We start from the raw sequence: 21,572 nt of genomic DNA on the forward strand, positions 1-21,572 counted from the left end.
AACGATGCCCAAAAAGGTTCAGTGGACAGCTAGCTGTCAAAAGCCATTTGATGACCTGAAGCAGGCCATGTGCACTGCTCCCATTCTGCAGAGCCCTGACTACTCCAAAAAGTTCATTGTCCAAACAGATGCATCTGAATTGGGGGTAGGGGCTGTACTGTCACAATTGATTGATGAAGGTCAGGATCAGCCAGTAGTTTTCATAAGCAGAAGCCTGACTCCTAGAGAGAAACGTTGGTCAGCCATTGAGAGGGAGGCCTTTGCTGTGGTTTGGGCTCTGAAGAAGTTGAGGCCATACTTGTTTGGTACGCACTTCCTTGTTCAGACAGACCATAAGCCCCTCTTATGGCTAAAACAAATGAAGGGTGAAAACCCTAAACTGCTTAGGTGGTCCATTTCCCTACAGGGGATGGACTTTATAGTGGAACATAGACCTGGGAGTAACCATGACAATGCAGATGGACTCTCTAGGTATTTCCACTTAAAACATGAAGACTCAACTGGTCAAGGTTAGTTTAATGTCCCTGCGTTTGGGGGGGGGGGGTTGTGTAGGAGAGTAGGATCTGCTTCACATGGGTACCCCCACTTTCTTCTGGTGTTTCACTGTTTTTCGACCTTAGTCTGGCTGTGGCCCTGCTAATCATGACCACAGCCTAGCTGCTTCCTCTCTAAAATGGTTTGCATGTACATTAGGTACATATCTAATTGGATTCTGGAGTGCCTTATAAGCCCCTAGTATATGGTATACTATGAACCTAGGGCATAGGTACCTCAGAGGCCTACCAGGGGCTGAAGCATGTATTATGCCACTCCTGAGAAGCACTCCAAAATGGCACCACAGGTCTGCTATTGCAGCCTGGGTAAGGGTGTGCTTGCACCCCTTACAGTGGTAGAGGCAACCTATATCCACATATATATATACAGACACATATAAACCTATAAGCCACTCCTATGGCAGGCCTTGTCAATCCTGAAGGCAGAGTGCTTGGTTTTGTGTGAGAGGGTGCCCAAGCATGAGTTGAGCCCCTCTGCAGCTTTCGGAAATGCTTCCTTATGGCTGTTCTGTGATACAGCCATACCATATACTCTTAAGTGCATTATAACCTCCCGGTAAATGCTAACTTTGGAATAGCTGCATCAAAACATGTCGTGTTTGGTGTCAAAAGCTTTGGAATACTACCCCCCTGCCAATTCTGGCGGCGGAGGTAGCATTCCACCCTTCTAGAGGGAGAGACATGTTCATACTGGTCAAACCCGGTAGGACTTTCCTAAGCCCTGGCATCACAAAATGGATTCCTCTGCCACTGACACGGGTCTGGCCTCCTGCTGCTGACCAAAACTCCGGCAGGGAAGGCCTGTACAATAGGTTTCCTGTCGAAGGGAGGTGTAACCACCTCCCCAGACAGGCAGATGTGTATTGAGGCTGGGCAGGAGCACTCTCTGATGCTTTGATGTCCTGCACTGGGGGCACATTTGGTGTCCCTGTGCATAGTCCAGTTCAAACCGGTTGCAGGGGCTACCTGCCCCTGCTCTGGCGCGAAACTGGACAAAGGAAATGGGTGTAACCACCCCTCTTTCCAAGCCCACCCATAGGTGGGGCCTTAGAGTTAGTCCATCCCCTAAACTTAGTATAAGTATAGGAATCCAGTCCCTAGGACTTTAGATTACCCGGGACGAAACTCTGCAACATATATCCTGGACCTTCGACGTTCTATCCTGACTAGAAGACTGAAGAAATCTCCCTTGGGGTCAAGGAGTGTCTCCCCTGCTTGGCAGGCACCAAAGAAGTAACTGACCGGTCTGCATCGCTGAAGCTCCCGCCAGACGCCGAAGTCTTTGCATCACCAGAGGTGGATTTCCAGACTTCCCCGAGGCTACCCTGAGTCGACAGCAAAGCTGAGGCCCGTGGCTATCATGGGTGACGTGGAACCGTAACCCATGGACACCGTGAACTTTTGCAGCAACACTATCTTCCTGGTCCTCCTCAAAGTTGTGCTTTGGGGTCCGAGTAGCCCCAGCCTTGAGCATCTTCTGCACCGAAGATTGCTGGCCTCCACTCAACGAGTGACCCGTGGGCCAGTTTCAAGTGCGACTGTTCGAGGCTCCTTCGCGATCACTAGCCCGTTGGCTAGCAGGTCCCCACGAAGGCAACTCCTCTTCTGCTTGGGCTTTCCTGGTTGCTCCAGACGTGCCCTGACTTACCCTCGCTGGGTGAGTCCCTCAGACCTTGCTGGTCTGCCCACATTTCAAGCCAATACCAGGTAGCGAGGGGTACTAGACAGGGTTGCCAGCTCTCAGCCCTTATTATTCATTTTAAAGCTGGAACCTCTACTGCACAAGTTACGTGTAATGGCAGGCCACAGGAGGATACATATAAGTGAGGAGATGCATGTGGTTTCGGCATATGCAGATGACATCAATTTATTTATTAACAACCTAGACGAGGTCTATGACCCTCTGCCTGAGCTTTTTTCGGTGTTCCAGAAACTTTCGGGACTTCCAATAAATGAGAACAAGTCCTACGCCTTCTTTTTTACTGACGTAGCCAGGACCGAACCAATTTGATTAGGTTGTTGGAAGTTTCAGACCGTGACAGTTACTTTTAAATATCTGGGTATTCAAATATACCGGGACGTGGAGGATAGATGGATGGTAATTTGACTCACTCTATAACATCACTTCGAAAGCAAATACAGTTCTGGACTTCCTTACTGATATCGCTGGCTGGGCGGGCAGCCATAGCTAAAATAGTGATGCTACCAAAACTGTTATATTATTTCGTTAATTTGCCCATTATGATTCTACTACAAACGTTTAAATTACTGGACACCCTGCTAGTTGAATTAATTTGGGGTTCGGGACGTAGGCGTATAGGGCTTTCTAAGCTACAATTAGCCATAAAGCAAGGGGTTATGGGAGTCCCTGACATGAGAGCTTATTGCTATGCAGGCCAGCTGCAGTGGTTGGCATACTGGATAGCAGGCCGCAACCTGAGAGAAATATCCATGACCCCCCAGGCATGGGACCGTGGGGAACTGCATGTACTACTGCTACCAGGCAGCAAAATTCCGATGACGGCGTCCCCACTTTTGCGGACAGCTTTGCGGTATTGGAAGAGGGCCACGCGTTATACTAAAACAACGGCGCCCTACGCCCCAACATACCCCTGATGGGCCTTCCACTTCCATCGGGAAGGGTGACACTTAGACACATAGAGGTATGGGCAGAGACGGGAGTGTCCACAATAGGCGCTTTCTTCACCAATGGCACATTGATGAACCATGACACATTCGTGCAGGAGACGGGGTGACAAATAGATTGTTTCTACTACATGCACACATTTCTCGCTATATCAAAACGGTTTGGACCCCAGGAGGGGACGAGCTGCAGACCCATACACTAACACATATGCAATACTTGATGGGTGCTGGCGGTCACTTAACGAAGTGGCTGTACCGGGTTATTCACACACACACGTCTGCGTCACTGCAGTTGACTCAAGATAGGTGGGACACGGATGTTGGCTATACACTCACGAATAAGGAATGGGGATTTTGTTAGAACACCTTTGTAAGGTCTCTAGAAACCCAAAGTTTAAATTTATCCCGCTCATGATTGTGCACCGTACGTACTTAACCCCCCACAAGCTCAGCAGAATGTTTCCAAAGGTATCAGGTGATTGTCCCCGCTGCCATTACCCAAATGCCGGTTTATTACATATGTTGAGGGACTGCCCGAGACTACTGCACTATTGGTCATCTGTGCAGGAACTAGTGAATAGTGTGGCACTGACGGGGAACATTCGGTCACTGTACTGTTGCATATTAGGACTAGGTCCCAAGGGGAAGAAGGGAGATCCTGCCCACAGATTCGTGAACCTTGCACTGGCAAAAATAAATATAACCATGAGGTGGAAAGCTACCAGGCCGCCCAAATTATTAGACTGGTATAATGAGGTGGTGCTTTGGGGGAGGGCAGAGGGAGTGGAGCTACAAAGAGAATAATAGAAAGGGATGCGAAAGGTACCTATCTCGCTCTACTGGAATGTAATGGTGGAGGAGTATGTGGCCAAAGAATTACAAGAATAGTGTCAGAATGCATAGGCCAGGACTGCAAGTACTGTCAGATGTTGTAGACAATATACGATGTAGAACAATCTAAACTGTATATGTATTGCTCATGTAATGAACTCTATATGCAAAGACATGTAACACTGTGTCCGCATGGGTGATCAACACATGCCATATATGCAAATATTAGCTTGAGCCCAAAAGGGGTGGTGGGTGGGTAGGAGATGTTTTCGATTATTTTGTTCAAGTAAGAACGCATTGTTCATGATGCGACTTGACGGATATAATATTTGTATTATTGTGAAAATCACTAAAAATAAGTAAAAAAGTGACATTTGTTGTATTACATTGACAAAACAAAGACTATTAGAAAGCCAAAACAGTGTTTGTTGCTTTCTTATTCCTCCATCTAGGCAAACAATTTCAAGTGCAGATATGCTAGATGGTTTTAAAATGCATTCAAATAAGTTAAGCACTTACTAAATGGTCATTACAGGGAAAATCTCATGCAACTGCACACACGAGAAGGGAGCCACCGTCGCATTTTTAGAAAGCTTTTCCTTAGTGGACATATGTAGGGTTGCAGCAGGGACATCTGGCCACACTTTTACTAATCATTACTCTATGGATATTAATGTATGAAACGAGACACAAGCATGTCAAAATGTTTTAAAAACAATATTTACCAATCCCATTAGTCCTTTCTGTCAGTCACTTAATTTGCAGTGGAAGATACTGTTTTACATTTTATGCTCAGCATGTGATCTACAACAATATAAAGAAGAACGAATGGGAAATCTTACATACCTGTATCATTTAGTTTGCAGTTTTTAGCACTGCAAATAGTTCACATGCACTCTTCCTACCTCTCCTCTGACTGGAAAGTTCCAGTGGTGATGTTAAAGTGACTGTTTAAACTTCATTGCTATAGGATTCAACAGATACCTATATCCCAATGGGAACATTCCATAAGCAGAGGTAAAGTTTGTGTAGTGAAGCCTTTTCTATAGCGCATGACCATGAGTCATTCTGCCCATGCTTGCGTTTGAAACAATATCTTTGAATGAAAGAAATTTGTGATTATAACCCTACACTAAATTGTAGACACAGGTCCAGTGTTCACAGTTGCCCAAAAAATCGACTAACGACTGTGTACAGGGGGAAAATGCCCTCTCTGAAGTCTATGAGTTGACTTTGGCAAATCATGCACCGTATTTTCCAATGAAGTGCACACTCGACTGGCCAAAGGGGCAATAGAAGAAGTGCCAAATGTAGAGAAAGGCACAGGGTGCTACCTCTAGTAATTCATGAAAAAGAGCAGGGTTAGAGCGATCTTGGATGTTTGGTTCATGAATGCCTTCTTTCGGACAGACAAATTCAAGATGCTGACTCTGGCCTAGGTTCTCTCTGCTCTAGAGCAGAGGAATCAAAATACGTCTTCATTTGCAGGATACGTATTTTCAAGTACCTGTCCTGCAGTCCAACAGGCACTTCCTCCAGCTTGTGGTTAGGTTGGAAAACTATCACCTTAACGTCCTGCCCATTGGCCTGACCTTGTTCCCCCAGGTGTTCACGAAGGTGATGGTGGTTGTAGATCAGGACTACATGTATTCCCATACTTTGATGACTGGCTGTTTAAGGCAGGATCACCACATTCAGTGCATACCACCGACAGACAACAGTATTATTGCTTTTCTCCTGGGTTCTCCATCAACAAATTAAAATCCCATCTCCAACCAGTGGAGAGGATACCCTTCGTATGTGCTGGTCTGGATAGGCTGGCTTCCAAAGCCCTTCCACCACCTCAGCAAATCTGGGACATTCAAGATATTATCCTGATGTTCCAAGTTCGGTTTTATATTCAGACCCGAAGAGTTCTGAGGCTTCTGGGCCTCCTGATCTTGTGCTTCTTATTGGTGTCCCATTGCCTCTGATATATGAGAGTTAAACCTTTGCTTTCAATAAATGCATGACTGAAATAACCTTCAATGCTCGAAGGCAACTTTACTTGTGGCAGACCGCTTTTCCTTTCCCACCCAGCGCTCACGGCGGTCACGGATGCATCATTTCTGAGCTGGAAGAGGTCACTTGGTTGAGTTGGAAATTAGAGGTCTATAGTCTCCAATGAAGCAATTGAACAAGCTCGGTGGTTTTGATCTGCCAGTGGAAGAGGTAGATGTGATTTTCACCATGTGTGGTCCCCACGCTAAGCTGATGAATTCTGAGAAAAGTTTGTGGCCTGGTGCGAGGACCATCTTGTCAGTGTGCTTTTGGTTAAACTTCATCATGTTCTCTATCTATTTTACCATATGCACCATTAAAGGTTAAATCCTTCAGGATTTCTACATTAGCCTGATCAGCCATCCCTCTTTAAGTCACCAGATGTGTTGCATTATTTTGCAAAACCTTACATATGTATGTGTGCTACTGCACCTTTTCTTATGCCGCAGTGGCACACCTTTTGAACCTTGCACAGCTGTTCTTTGAGGTTGCTAACCCTTAGCTTAAGATAATGTTTCTCACCGTGATTACTTCAGCAGAGTGCTCAGTAATCTGCAGGCCTCTCAGTGCAGGCACGTAGATCACCTTCTTCATGGATACGTTGGCGCTCAGTACTTAGGCACTATTGGGCGCCCTTTCGAGTGGGACAGGGTGTTACAGTCCTGGCTTTATTCTCTCTGCCACATCACTCTAAGATGAAGGAGAGGCTTCATTTGTTAGATCGAAAGACAGCCCTTAGTTTCTCCGTTGAGCCAACTAAGGAGCATTGATTGGATGACCTACTCTTTGTTGGTTTACTAGTGCAAGAACCGGAACGTAGTTCAGAAATAGACTGTATCAGGATGGATTGCCCTCTTTATCAAGATATACTATGCCTTGACTAAGAATGAGCCCCCTAAGGGCCTTCCGGCTCATTCCACCGTTACCAAGGCTGCCCCTACAGCTGTGCCTGGGGTGTTCCTTTGCTGGACATCTGCCTGGTTGGTCATCCGTTCACACCTTCACGAGGCACTATACTCATGTGCGCTGGGAGGGCCATTTTGCCCATTTGATCTTGTAAGACGTCCTGGTGTAAAGTCTACTCTCCAGACCCCACCACATTTTGGGAGGAGCACAGCATGTGTATCTATTCAGAAAATGAGGAGTTTGACATTAGAAGTATCCATCAGAAGAAAAAAATTACTTACCTGTGGTAACAATACCTCTGTTGAATACCCTACCTGCAAATTTCTTAACTACCTACCCTCCTCCCTGTTCTGTGGATTGGGAGTCTGATAAGTCATGAGATCCCGTAGTACATCAGGCACACTGCCTATTTACTAGTTTGTCTCTTGCTCCGCGTCTGAGGGTGTGGAATTTATCTTAAACTGATCTCAGTGTGCAGGGTGACACTATATCAGGCTTCGTGCCATTACTTCTGTATGCGTATGCAGGGCAAGCCAGCAGTGGCGCCTAAGAGCGCCACCTGTTAGCACACTGGTTTTGTTGCAGGAAAAAAAATCCAGTTCTAGTCAGGCACCTGGGGAAATTCAAAAGGTAAATTGCTCCTTTTAAATTATTTGCAATGGGTGGAAGTCCTGCCGAAATTAGTTGTTTGGTTCTGTCCGAATTCAACAGGAGCTTTCATCATAACATTGACTGCGCAATGGAAGATCCTTTGCTTATCGACATAGAAGATCTAATAATTATTTGTGTTAATGTGTCAGTGTCAGCCACCGAATATTGAACACATTCATGTGTCATCTGAGCACACAGAATACTTGAATGAGAGCGATAGGTCAGAGTGTATGTATCCACCATGGCGCTATCTGCTAGTTGGTCAGTGTTCAGTAATAGTCGAGTGGATTTTGAAAGCTCCTAATAAGGGATATAAGGCATGGTACAAGATCACCATGAGCATTAAAGTATCTGTGACAGAATGCTGAGTGTCTAGTGCGAACCTAGAGCTAACTGCCATATTCTTATGACGCTCCTGTAATAAAAACACTGGAGGCAATATGTATTGAGTAATTATTTGGGCAACGACACCTCTTATATAAAGAATAATACTGGGATTCATTCTTATATAGATGGGACCAGCCAATCCCGATAGCTGTGCAGACGTAGTGAAATGCAATGATATACTTTCATAAAAGCTTTACATTTAAAGCATTTCTGTAAGTCGTCCGTCAAGTGTGTGAAGGCTGCCTATTTTGTAAACTCTGCTCTCACAACCCCCTGTTACCTATTTGCCATCTGTCACGGGACAGAGGCCCAGATTGCCTCCCCACAGTGGAAAACTACTGTGCAACCTTTTCCTTTTGTATTCGTTATTGCTGCATGGGCTTCAAGCCCTGCCATCTTTTCTAATCCTTTGGCGAAGGCATCCCTGCCCCACTCCGAGGACAGCCCCACCTGCATGCCACCAGTCCTAGACATTTGGGGAAAAGTGCCTGCCATGGTGAGACGGAGTGCGTTGGGTCCCACAGTGTTTTATCAAGGACATAAGATAGTTACGCCTATGATGATCCCCTCAACCAGCAATCAAATAAAACAACAATGGACTCAATTTTTAAACAAGGATGTACAAAGATGTTCATTTGCATGAAGAAATGGGGTTTCCCGCTTGTCACATACACCTGCATGCGTGGCACCTCAGCTCCAGGCTCTTTGTAAATATTTATAGAGGTTATTGGAATTGCTACCCACTGCTTAATAATTGACTAGACTAGGGCTTCTGAACCAGAAGTAACATCGTTTCCAGAAAGGTAACTTAATTCTGATTGTACGAGGTGAATGTTGAGACAGCAAATAGATTATTTTGCTAGTTGATAATATTGACTAGAGGTTCCTTACCACTGCTCATACCCTTGTATGACTATATTTGACAGGGTGTGTGGGAAGAATGAGCTGTGGAGTTTAAAGTACATGCACGAGTAATTACCTATTTCTCTTTAGGGTGTGGAAATTGAAAGCCAGGAGCAAGAGAAGGATTTAGCCACGATGTGCCAGGCCAAAGATATTCTCCAGCTGAATACCCCTATCATCTGCTGCCAGTTTGCCCGTAAGCTACTCAAACACCTCGTGAGCTATTGTGTTACCGTTACTCAGACAGTTTGAGAGTGGAGAGGGGAGTGCAAAGAAGAGACAAAGCAGGGGTACACAAAGGATGTAAGTACTGGTTACCCAGTATGGCGTCCCACTGAAACGTATGGAGACTGCAAGGAGGTCTACGTATAAGGAATGACTCTATATACCTTTCCACAATTGCTCACATACGTTGATGACACAGCTCATAGTCTGGGGTCATGTCTTCATTCTAACTTGTCAGAGTCTGAGCTTTTCTCCCTTAATTCCAATTCTGCACTATCCTCTTACTGCTGCACCCTGTCTGATCTTTCCTCATTCTACCACGCATGGTGTTTCAGGCTCCATCAGCCACCTCCCTGTCTCGATGATTCTATGTCAGGACCGGAGGCGAGGATTATGCTATCTCTTCCTTCGCTTTAATACAAATAATTTTCACAGCAGCCTTATTCAAACAACGTGAAACAACTACATTTCCCAAAAGTCCAGGGAAAGGAAAAACAACAGTCACTAATTTTGTCCTTTCACAATGTCCATGGCTCTCATCCCATAAATCTCAGCCGTCTCCCTTGCACTTCCTCTTTCTTCGCTGCTCAGCAGCTAGAGTTAAGTGCTTTTCTTCTCTTACCGATTGCTTGGCGAATGGTTGATTGGGGGTCTGTGCTTGAATCGAACTCCGATACTCTAATGCGTGTTTTTCTTTCCAGATCCTCTGGTGGCCGCGGGAACGCTTGGCGCGCCTTACGCGGCTCGTTTTTCCCCTGTTTTGATTCGCGGCCACGGTGCGGCTCGCCGCCACTAGAGGGCGCTTCGGGATTAAGCCGTGAGTCGTGACTTGCCAGCCGCGGAGCGCGTTTAATCATAGAGTACTGTCGCGCGCTCCGCTAGGCTGGTACTGTCCGCGCTGCTTTGCTGCCTGTATCGCCCAGGGTCCCTGGGTCAGTATTATCCCCTGCAAACTCAATAAAATGCCCGTTTTGCGAGTCGGTAGTGGTGCGGTGCACCGTGAGTAATTCTGCACGCCCCGTATGGTGGGGTAGGTTATGTTGGCCTAAGGCCTGTTGTGGACGCCTGGCAGGCAGCTGAACCCTGTCATAGTTGTGGGTGTTGGCGTCCGAGGGTGTTTTCACCCGCTAAAATTTGTGCCTCTGGCCCTACAAATTTCCTGAGAGACCCTCAGCCCTAATCCTCACGCTCTGCGTGATTGCTCCTCTGGGTTTTGTTGCTTCAGTAAAGAGCAGCCTGTGAACATGGCACAAGAGTATTATGAGGAGGAGGATTCTTTGTCCTACCTACAGTAGGACGACGATTTTTACGCTGTGGTAGATGATTCCATCTATAGGGCGGTCAATGAGATGATGACCCCTATGGAACAGCGTCTAGTTGATAAGATTGAGCAGTTGTGCGCAAGAGTAGGTCAGACCCCGGTTGGTCCTTCGATGCCGGGCGGAGAGTCAGTGGGAAACCCGAATGACAATGAAGGGCCTCCTTCCCCCCAAAAAAAGTGTGAGGCTGGGGTGGACATGGACGCGTTTGTGCGCCTTAAGCAGGCCTTTTTAGACCGCTCTGCGCCTCATGATCTACCCCAAGATCTGACGCCATCGGATCCTGACTCGCGACCGGCTTCCCCTCAGACGCAGGTAGGAGATTCCCCCGATGGGTCGGATAATGAGGCCGGTTCCTCAAGGTCTTGGCGGCCGTCTTGCTCTACGGAACTGCCGAAGGCTGGTATTTCGGATATGTTAGACCCGGATGATATCATCCATCCCCGCTTGGCGGAGTGGGTCCCTGGTGAAAAAGCGGCCCAATATGAAGCGTCTAGACTTAGGAAGCCCTTGGAAAACGGGGCCCGGAGTAGATTGCGGGCGGAGTGCCCTCGCCCTACGTTGGAGGGGAAAGTAGCCCTGACCCCAGATATTGAAGGTAAAATGGCTACTTTCCTAGCGAAACTTATAAAAGACCCTAAGAAAGGTATTGATCGCTCCTGGCGCGCTTGTCAGGACAAGCTGTTAGACGCCATTGGTCCAATGGCGAAAATCCTGGACATGGTGGAGGAGGCCCGTGGCTCGGGCTCCTTGATTGACCCACAGGTCCTGTCCGCGTGGGCGCAACGTGCAATCTGTTTTATGGGCAACGCGAATTGCGCCCTTTCGAGTGAGAAGCGTAGGTCGCTCTTAATCAAAGTCGACCCTAAGTTAGGCGACTTGGCGTGCTCGGAAGCAGGAGCGGTCGCGCAAGGGGGTTTATTTGCGAGACCTTCGTCAAGGAACTGGGCAAGTTCGTCGCCACGTTTACTTCCCTGGATAAAGCGCAGGCGTGCATGAAAAGGGTTTTTCATCCTCGGGTTTTCCGTGGGGCCGGTCGAAGCAGGGGCCGTCCGTCCGGCCGTTTTCAGACCCAAAACCCCCAGGGCAGGGGGCAAGGCTCCGGACGTGGACAGTACCTAACGGACCAGCGTTTCAACAACTTCTACCCGACCAGAAGACAACGCTTCCGGGGCCGCGGCGGACACAAATGCGGCAATACCGGAAACCCCAACGGTGAGTGTTTTGCCCGCGGCGATGTTGCAAGTTGGCAGCAGGCTGGCACAGTTCTTCCCCGCTTGGGAGGCGCTTACAAGGCACGCTTGGGTTCTACAGACTGTGCGGGGGTTCCAGATAGAGGCTGTCCAGCCTCGACCCATAGTTTTCTCTTCGTCCGACGCGGTCATGATAGACGAGGAAGTGGCTGCTTTACTCCGCAAGGGAGCAGTCTGCCGTACGGACGTTCACCCTGGGGGTTTCCTCAGCAACCTCTTCCTGGTGGACAAGTCCGACGGGGGGCAGCGACCGGTGATCAACCTCCGGGAGTTCAACGAGTGGCTGGTGTACAGACACTTCAAAATGGAGGGCATTCATCTGCTCAGAGATGTTCTCCGGCCCCTCGATTGGATGGTGCATCTGGACCTGAAGGACGCGTACCTCAATGTACCCATATTCCCACCGCACAGCCGATTCCTCCAGTTTCTTTGGCGCGGTCTGGCTTACGAATTTGTGTGTCTCCCATTCGGTCTATCGTCGGCCCCGGGGTGCTTTACCAAGGTTCTCAAACCGGCAGTGGAATACTTGAGGGCGCACGGAGTCCGCTTGATCGTCTACTTAGACGATATTCTCATCTTAGCCCAATGTCCGGTACAGTTGCGCTCCCATCTGCAGCTGGCAGTGTCTTTGCTTCAGGACTTGGGGTTCGTGATCAACGAACAGAAGTCGCTCCTGATCCTGACGCAGAATGCGGTTTTTCGAGGTTTCGCTATAGACCCTATCTCGGCGTCGCTCAGCCTGCCCTCCAGGAAAGTGGTGAAAATCCGCCACACTCTAGCCAAGCAGAGGACCTCGTTGCGGCAGATTGCGCGTCTGGTGGGCCTGTTTTCAGCTTCTATCCAGACAATATTCCCGGGTCCATTACATTACCGGGCCCTTCAGCATTTGAAGGCGCATCATCTGCGAAGAGGTCTGACGTATTCACAGGTGGTTCCCCTGACGGAGGATGTGAGAGATGAATTGGAGTGGTGGCTAGCGCACATGGAGGCCTGGAACGGGAGAGCTATATTCGGTTCCGCTCCCGACTTGTTGATAGAGTCAGATGCCAGCCGGTCCGGCTGGCCAGCACGGTGCGGGGATTTCTCCACCGGCGGCAGTTGGTCTCCTTTAGAACAAAGACTTCACATCAATTGTTTGGAGTTACTGGCGGGCTCTTTCGCAGTCCGTTGCTGGACCAAGGACCGGGTCCAAGCTTCAGTGCTCCTGAAAATGGACCATGTTTCGGCGGTCTGGTATATCAATCACCTGGGCGGCACTCAGTCCAAAGCATTGACGAATCTGGCCAAGGAGTTCTGGGAGTTTTGCTTGGCCAATCAGTTCTCGGTGACAGCGGAATACCTCCCAGGTCGGGACAATTTAGTCTCAGACTGGCACTCCTGATACTTGCGGGACACCAGTGTGTGGAAGCTGGATCCGGAGATTTTTCTCCGTCTGCAGGAGCGGTGGTGTCCGTTCTCCATCGACCTCTTTGCGTGCCGTCTCGATCATCAGCTCCCACGGTTTTTCAGTTGGAGACCAGACCCACTGGCGGCGGCGACGGATGCGTTCACTCAAGAATGGAGCCAGGAGAGCGGGTATGCGTTTCCCCCGTTCTCCACGATCACTCGGGCGGCAGCCCTGGTTCGCAGGCAAAGGGCCTCTGTGGTTCTGGTGACGCCGATCTGGAGGTCGCAAGTTTGGTTTCTGGTTCTACTGGAACTTTCTTGGGATTCTCCAATCCAACTCCCCCAGACTCCCCTCCTACTCACGAGTCCGGAGGGTGTCCCTCACCGGTCGGTGGAGGACGGATCCCTTCAGCTTATGGCTTGGCGGATTACAGGCAGCGATGGAGACTGCCGGGCCTTTTGGTACACGCTGAATTCCTGCTCTTCAGAGCCTGGGCAGATAGCACGTTCAAAAGGTATAAATCAGCTTGGACGCGCTGGGTATGTTGGTGTTTGCGACGGGAAGTGGATCCCGTGGTCGCAGATTTGACCCACGTTCTTAATTATTTGGCTGGCCTCGCTAAAAAAGGTTTAGCTTATAGGTCCGTGAACACGGTTCGGCCCGCTATTTCAGCAGGGCACGCTCCAGTGGATGGAGCGCCCTTGGGGGAACATCCTTTTGTTTGCAAGCTTCTCAGGGGCATTTGTTTGTTGTTGCCTCCTGAACCCCGCTACTCACCCCTTTGGGACGTGAACCAGGTGTTGAACCTGTTTCTGTCCTGGCAACCCAACCGTTTCCTTTCAAGGAAGAAGTTGTCGGCTAAGCTGGCGATGTTGCTATGGTTAGTGTCCTGCAGAAGGGTTTCTGACGTCTGAGCCCTCGATATCATGGCAAGAGTTTTTTCCCCTGATGGGGTTACCTTCACGGTGAGTAGACGAACTAAGTCCAACACTTGCACGATCTCTTACCCTGCTTTCAGGGAATCTCCAAAGCTCTGTGTGGTTCAATGCCTTAAAGCCTGTGAGGAGGCTACGGAGGAAGTCCGCCCTCCAGGCGAACGACAACTCCTGATAGCCCTTAACCCCTTCTGTGCCCATGACGAGCTGGACTCGTCATGGAGCACAGTCGTGCTGTGCCCATGACGAGCCCAGCTCGTCATGAGGCATTCCCTGGGGAATCCCTCTGGTGCGGGCACCAGAGGGATTCCCTTTCACTAAAAATAGCCTCGGGAGCTGGGGAAGAGCTTCCCCAGCTCCCGAGGCCCCCCGCCCTGCTTTCAGTGCAATGACGATCGGCGAGCACGTCGACGTCATTACATTGAAAGTGAAACTGAAATGAGCCAAGAGGCTCATTTCTGTTTCTCTTTCTACGTGCTCAGGGGGCTATCTCAGCCCCCTGAGCACGTAGAAAGACGGGAGAGGTATCGTTGGAAAGGGGAGAATCTCCCCTTTCCAATGGTACCCATCCACCCAGCCACAGGAGGGCGATCCCCAAGCAGGGATCCACCCACTAGACACCAGGGAGGGGGGAGCGGCCCCTTGGGCAAGGGCCATTGCTCCCCACTGATTATTTTGGCACGATGTAGTCTTTTTGCCCACCCTGGGGGGCAGATGGGGGCAGTAGCCCCCAATCTGCCCCCCGGGGGGGCAAAAAGCCCACTAGACACCAGGGAATTTTGAAAAAAATAAAAATAGGGGTGGGGGCTGCCCAAAACGGGCAGGCCCATGCCCCCACCCCATCCCCCAATTATCACAGTCTTTCTGCCCCCTCCAGGGGGCATATGGGGCATTGGCCCCTAATCTGCCCCTTCGGGGGGGCAGAAAGCCCACTATACACCGGGGATTTCTTTTGATTTATTTTTTTGGGTGGGGGCTGCCCAAAACGGGCACGCCAATGCCCCCACCCACCCACCCACCACCATTATAGCCTTTCTGCCCCCAGATGGGGTATTAGCCCCCATCTGCCCCCCCGGGGGGCAAAAAGACCACTAGACACCAGGGAATTGTAAAAAAAAAAAAACAATAACGGCCAGGCCCATGCCCCCACCCACCCCCCAATTATCAGTCTTTCTGCCCCCCCCGGGGGGCAGATGAGGCATTGGCCCCTAATCTGCCCCTTCGGGGGGGGGCAGAAAGCCCACTATACACCAGGGATTTGTTTTCAGTTTTTTTTTAGGGTGGGGGCTGCCCGAAACGGACACGCCAATGCCCCCACCCACCCGCCACCATTACAGCCTTTCTGCCCCCCCATGGGGGGCAGATGGGGCATTGGCCCCCAATCTGCCCCCCCAGGGGGGGCAAAAAGACCTCTAGACACCAGGGAATTAAAAAAATAATAATAGGGGTGGGGGCTGCCCAAAACGGTTAGGCCCATGCCCCCACCCCACCCCCCAATTATCACAGTCTTTCTGCCCCCCCGGGGGGCAGATGAGGCATTGGCCCCTAATCTGCCCCTTCGGGGGGCAGAAAGCCCACTAAACACCAGGGACTTTTTTTGCCCAATTGTTTTTAGGGTGTGGGCTGCCCGAAACGGGCCCGCCAATGCCCCCACCCTCCCCCCTCCACAAAAATGACAGTATTTCTGCCCCCCAGGAGGCAGATGGGAGCTGTAGCCCCCAATCTGGCCCCCCCTGGGGGTGCAGAATGCCCACTAGAAACCATGGATTTTTTTGTTTTATTAGTGTAGGAGTAGGGGCTCCCCAAAATGGGCATGACTATACCCCACCCCACCCCCAGAGAAATTCCAGTCTTTCTGCCCCCCCCCCCCCCGGGAGGGCAGATGGTGGCAGTGGCCCCTGATCTGCCCCCTGGGGGGGGGCAGAAAGCCCACTAGGCGCCAGCGAGTACGCAGGCTTTTTTTATGCGTGGGGCTGGGGGCTGCCCAAAATGGTCATACCAATGCCCCCACCCCCACAAAAAATAGCCACAGTCTTTCTGCCCCTTTAGGGGCATATCAGGATGAAACCCCCTTCCCCCGATTTCCCCCCCCCCCCCCCCCCCCAGGGCGGCAGAAAGCCCACTGGGCTCCGAATTTTTTTTAGCAATGTGCATACCTGTGGATTTTGGGCCCTAGCGCAGTTGGCACGTACGCAAACCTAGCAAACCTGTACATTTTTTAAAACTAGACACCGAGGGGAATCCTGGATGGGGTGACTCCACTGGCTCTCACCAGGTTCTGTTACCCATAATCCATTGCAAACCTAAAAATGTGTCCAAAATAACACATTTTCATCACATTTCTGAGGTGGAAAGTTCTGGAATCCCCGTGGGTCCACAGAATTCCACCCACCCTGCGTTCCCCAAAGTCTTCAGAGAAAAATGGTACCTCACTTGCGTGGGTAGGCCTAGTGCCCGCGTCAGGCAAGGGCCCAAAACCTATTGAGGAGACATCAAAACAACCTGGTTTAGCAAAGGGGGTCCCATGAGTTTTTGGCCCCGGGCTTGGCAGCCATCTAGGGAAACCTACCAAACCCACACATTTCTGAAAACTAGACACCCAGGGGATTCCAGGTAGGTATGGCTTGTGTGGATCCCCCGTTTCCTTACCCAGAATGCCCTGCAAACCTCAAATTTAGCTGAAAAAAAATCACCTTTTTCACACACGACAGGCAAGGGTCCAAAACATAGTGCGCTTCAACAGGCAAGGGTCCTAAACGTAGTGCGCCTCACTACGTTTTGGGCCCTTGCCTGTGGCGGGTCCTGAGGCCTCCCACACGAGTGAGGCACCGTTTTTATCAGGAGACCCGGGGGAACGCTGGGTGGTAGGAAATTTGTGTCAGCCCGGTGATTCCACAACCTTCCCACACAAAAATGTGTGAAAAAGGTGATTTTTTTCAGCTAAATTTGAGGTTTGCAGGGCATTCTGGGTAAGGAAACGTTGGGGGATCCACGCAAGCCATACCTCCCTGGAATCCACCGGGTGTCTAGTTTTCAGAAATGTGTGGGTTTGGTAGGTTCCCCTAGGTGGCCGACGAGCACCGGGCCAAAAACCCAGGTGACCCCCCTTGCAATACCAGGTCGTTTTGAGGTAGGCAATTTTCATGTCACCTCAATACGTTTTGGGCCCTTGCCTGTCGCGGGTACTTGGACCTCCCACACGAGTGAGGCACCGTTTTTATCGGGAGACCCGGGGGAACGCTGGAGGGTAAGAAATTTGTGTCAGTCCGGTGATCCCACAACTTTCCCCCACAAAAATGTGTGAAAAAGGTGATTTTTTTTTTCTGCTAAATTTGAGGTTTGCAGGGCATTCTGGGTAAGCAAACGTTGGGGGATCCATGCAAGCCATACCTCCCTGGAATCCCCCGGGTGTCTAGTTTTCAGAAATGTGTTGGTTTGGTAGGTTTCCCTAGGTGCCGGCAGAGCTAGGGTTCAAAAACTACAGCTAGGCACTTTGCCAAAAAAGGTTCATTTTTCACTGCGAAATTGAGGTGTGTCCACGATGCGTTTTGCGCCGTTTCCTGTCACGGGCACTAGGCCGACCCACACATGTGAGGTACCATTTTTATCGGAAGACTTTGGGGAACACGGGGTGGGTGGAAATTTGTGGATCCACGCAGATTCCAGAACTTTCCACCACAGAAATGTGGGGAAAATGTGGTTTTTTTGGCAATTGTTTAGGTTTGCAAGGGATTCTGGGTAGCAGAACCTGGTGGGAGGCAGTCAAGTCACCCCATCCTGGATTCCCCTGGGTGTCTAGTTTTAAAAAATGTATATGTTTGCTAGGTTTCCCTAGGTGCCGGCAGAGCTATGGTTCAAAAACTACAGCTAGGCAATTTGCCTAAAAAGTGTCATTTTTCGCAACAAAATTGAGGTGTGTTCACGTTACGTTTTGCGCCGTTTCCTGTCGCGGGCACTAGGCTGACCCACACAAGTGAGGTACCATTTTTCTCGGAAGACTTTGGGGAACGCAGGGTGGGTGGAAATTTGTTGATCCACGCAGATTCCAGAACTTTCCACCAGAGAAATGTGGGGAAAATGCGTTTTTTTGTCCATTTTTTAGGTTTGCAAGGGATTCTGGGTAACAGAACCTGGTGGGAGGCAGTCAAGTCACCCCATCCTGGATTCCCCTGGGTGTCTAGTTTTCAAAAATGTATAGGTTTGCTAGGTTTCCCTAGGTGCCGGCAGAGCTAGGGTTAAAAAACTACAGCTAGGCCCTTTGCTAAAAAAGGGTAATTTTGCATTGTGAAAATGTGGTGTGTTCACGTTCAATCAATCAATCAATCAGAGCATTTATATAGCGCACTACTCACCCGGAGGGTCTCAAGGCGCTTGGGGAGGGGGGGTCCGCTACTGCTCGAACAGCCAGGTCTTGAGCTGCTTCCTGAAGGCGAGGTGGTCTTGGGTCAGGCGGAGGTGGGTCGGGAGGGAGTTCCAGGTCTTGGCGGCCAGGTAGGAGAAGGACCTTCCTCCAGTGGTGGCTCTTCGGATGCGGGGGACGGCGGCGAGGGCATGGTTAGTCGATCGAAGCTGGCGTGTGGGAGTGTAGAAGTTGAGGCGGCTGTTGAGGTATCTTGGGCCTTGGTTGTGTAGGGCTTTGTGTGTGTGGGTGAGGAGACGGAAGGTGATTCTTTTGTTGATCGGGAGCCAGTGCAGGTCTCTCAGGTGTCCGGAGATGTGGCTGTGTCGGGGGATGTCGAGGATGAGTCTTGCTGAAGCGTTCTGGATCCGCTGGAGTCTCCTCTGGAGTTTGGCGGTGGTTCCGGCGTAGAGGGAGTTGCCGTAGTCCAGTCGGCTGGTGACGAGGGCCTGGGTGACCGTCTTCCTGGTCTCGGTGGGGATCCACCGGAAGATCTTGCGTAGCATGCGCAGGATGTTGAAGCATGACGAGGAGACGGCGTTGACTTGTCTGGTCATGGAAAGGGAAGAGTCCAGGATGAACTTGCCTTGGGGTAACACGCTGGTAGGACGAGCAGGGTGCGGCCAATTGGACTTTTGTTTATATTCAGGCTCTCTTGAGCCGGTGGGGCTGACGAGCCCATGGACCAGCACCTGCGCGCCATGAGAGGTACTTTACCTGAGCATACTTTTTCGGCAGTCTACGCGGCAACCCCACACACATACCTACTCCCTGCTGACGAGAGGCAACTACCTCGAAACACGTGTCCAGGGATGGCTAACGCGACACTTACTTTCACTTACAATTTTGGCACAGGAGTATTCGCCGATGCTACTGCTTGGACCACAATGCCTTGGGGTAACACGCTGGTAGGACGAGCAGGGTGCGGCCAATTGGACTTTTGTTTATATTCAGGCTCTCTTGAGCCGGTGGGGCTGACGAGCCCATGAACCAGCACCTGCGCGCCATGAGAGGTACTTTACCTGAGCATACTTTTTCGGCAGCCTACGCGGCAACCCCACACATATACCTACTCCCTGCTGACGAGAGGCAACTACCTCGAAACACGTGTCCAGGGATGGCTAACGCGACACTTACTTTCACTTACAATTTTGGCACAGGCGTATTCGCCGATGCTACTGCTTGGACCACAATGCCTTGGGGTAACACGCTGGTAGGACGAGCAGGGTGCGGCCAATTGGACTTTTGTTTATATTCAGGCTCTCTTGAGCCGGTGGGGCTGACGAGCCCATGGACCAGCACCTGCGCGCTATGAGAGGTACTTTACCCGAGCATACTTTTTCGGCAGCCTACGCGGCAACCCCACACACATACCTACTCCCTGCTGACGAGAGGCAACTACATCGAAACACGTGTCCAGGGATGGCTAACGCGACACTTACTTTCACTTACAATTTTGGCACAGGCGTATTCGCCGATGCTACTGCTTGGACCACAATGCCTTGGCGTAACACGCTGGTAGGACGAGCAGGGTGCGGCCAATTGGACTAGAGTCCAGGATGAAGCCCAGGTTGCGTGCGTGGTCTATGGGTTTGGGTGCGCTGCCCAGGGCGGTGGGCCACCAGGAGTCGTCCCAGGCGGAGGGTGAAGAGCCCAGGATGAGGACTTCCGTCTTGTCTGAGTTCAGTTTCAGGCGGCTGTTCAACATCCACTCGGCTACGTCTGTCATCCCTTCGTGTAGGTTGGCTCTGGCGGTGGCGGGGTCGTTGGCGAGGGAGAGGATCAGCTGGGTGTCGTCGGCGTAGGAGATGATGTTGAGGTTGTGTTGGCGTGCGATGGCCGCGAGGGGGCTCATGTAGACGTTGAAGAGGGTGGGGCTGAGCGAGGAGCCTTGAGGAACGCCGCAGATGACTTCGGTGGCTTCTGATCTGAACGGGGGGAGGCGGACTCTCTGTGTCCTTCCGGCGAGGAAGGAGATGATCCATTCTAGTGCCTTTCCTTGGATTCCCACGTTGCTGAGGCGCTGCACTAGGGTGCGGTGGCAGACAGTGTTGAATGCCGCGGAGAGGTGCAGGAGGATGAGGGCCGCAGTTTCCCCGTTGTCGAGCAGGGCTCGGATGTCATCGGTGGCTGTGATGAGGGCGGTCTTGGTTCTGTGGTTGGCCCGGAAGCCGGACTGCGAGAGGTCGAGGGATCCGTTCGTCTCGAGGAAGGCGGCCAGCTGCTTGTTGACGGACTTCTCGATGACTTGGGCCGGGAACGGGAGGAGCGAGATGGGGCGGTAGTTTTTGAGTTCGGTGGGGTCCGCTGATGGTTTCTTCAGTAGAGCGCTGAGTTCGGCGTGCTTCCAGCTCTCTGGGAAGGTAGTGGTGTCGAAGGAGGTGTTGATGATGCCCCGCAGGTGGGGAGCGATGACGCCGTCGGCCTTGTTGAAGACGTGGTGAGGGCAGGGGTCGGTTGGGGATCCGGAGTGGATGGAGTTCATCGTGCGGATGGTGTCTTCGGGGGTGATCGGGGTCCAGGCGCAGAGGGTGGTGGTGGGGGTCGTTGGTGTGGTCATAGGGTGCGTCGGTTGTGTGCTGAAGCTGTTGTGTATGTCTGCGATCTGGTTGTGGAAGTAGGAGGCGAGGGAGTTGCAGAGGTCTTGTGATGGGGTGATGTCGTTGTTCCTGGCGTTGGGATTGGAGAGCTCTTTGACGATGTTGAAGAGTTCCTTGTTGTTGTGTGCGTTGTTGTCCAGTCGTTCCTTGAATGTGGTTTTCTTGGTGGTATGGATCAGTTGGTGGTGTTTTCGGGTTGCGAGCTTGAGGGTGGTCATGTTGTCTGGTGTGGGGTCTCTGCGCCAGGCTCGCTCGGGGGCTCGGCAGTTCTTCTTGGAGCTCTTGAGTTCGTCGGTGAACCAAGGTGCTTTCTTACTGCCGGGTCTGCTGGCCGGGGTCCTCAGTGGGGCGAGGTCGTCTGCGCAGTTGCTGATCCATTTCGCGTGGTTGTTGGCGGCCTGGCTGGGGTTTGCAGAGCTGGTGGGGGGGTCTTGACTCAGGGCTGCGGCGAGCTGGTCGGCTGTGATCTTGTTCCAGTTTCTACGTGCGACCTGTTGCTGGTGGTGGTGGATCGTGTTCTTTTTTAAGCTGAAGTG

The 21,572-nt window shown here is 51.0% G+C and overlaps 1 protein-coding gene across 1 annotated transcript in view; it reads left to right on the forward strand.

Moving 5' to 3' along the window:
• LOC146784224 (myoferlin-like) overlaps nt 1-21,572 on the forward strand; it is a 3,625,175-nt gene that overhangs the window by 895,818 nt on the left and 2,707,785 nt on the right. The window contains exon 8 of the mRNA XM_085634512.1: nt 9,009-9,114. Within this exon, the coding sequence (XP_085490638.1) occupies nt 9,009-9,114 (106 nt within the window). The remainder of the gene's footprint in view (nt 1-9,008; nt 9,115-21,572) is intronic.

Source organism: Triturus cristatus, chromosome 11, assembly GCF_964204655.1.
Source record: "Triturus cristatus chromosome 11, aTriCri1.1, whole genome shotgun sequence".
In the NCBI taxonomy this organism is placed as follows: Eukaryota; Metazoa; Chordata; class Amphibia; order Caudata; family Salamandridae; genus Triturus; species Triturus cristatus.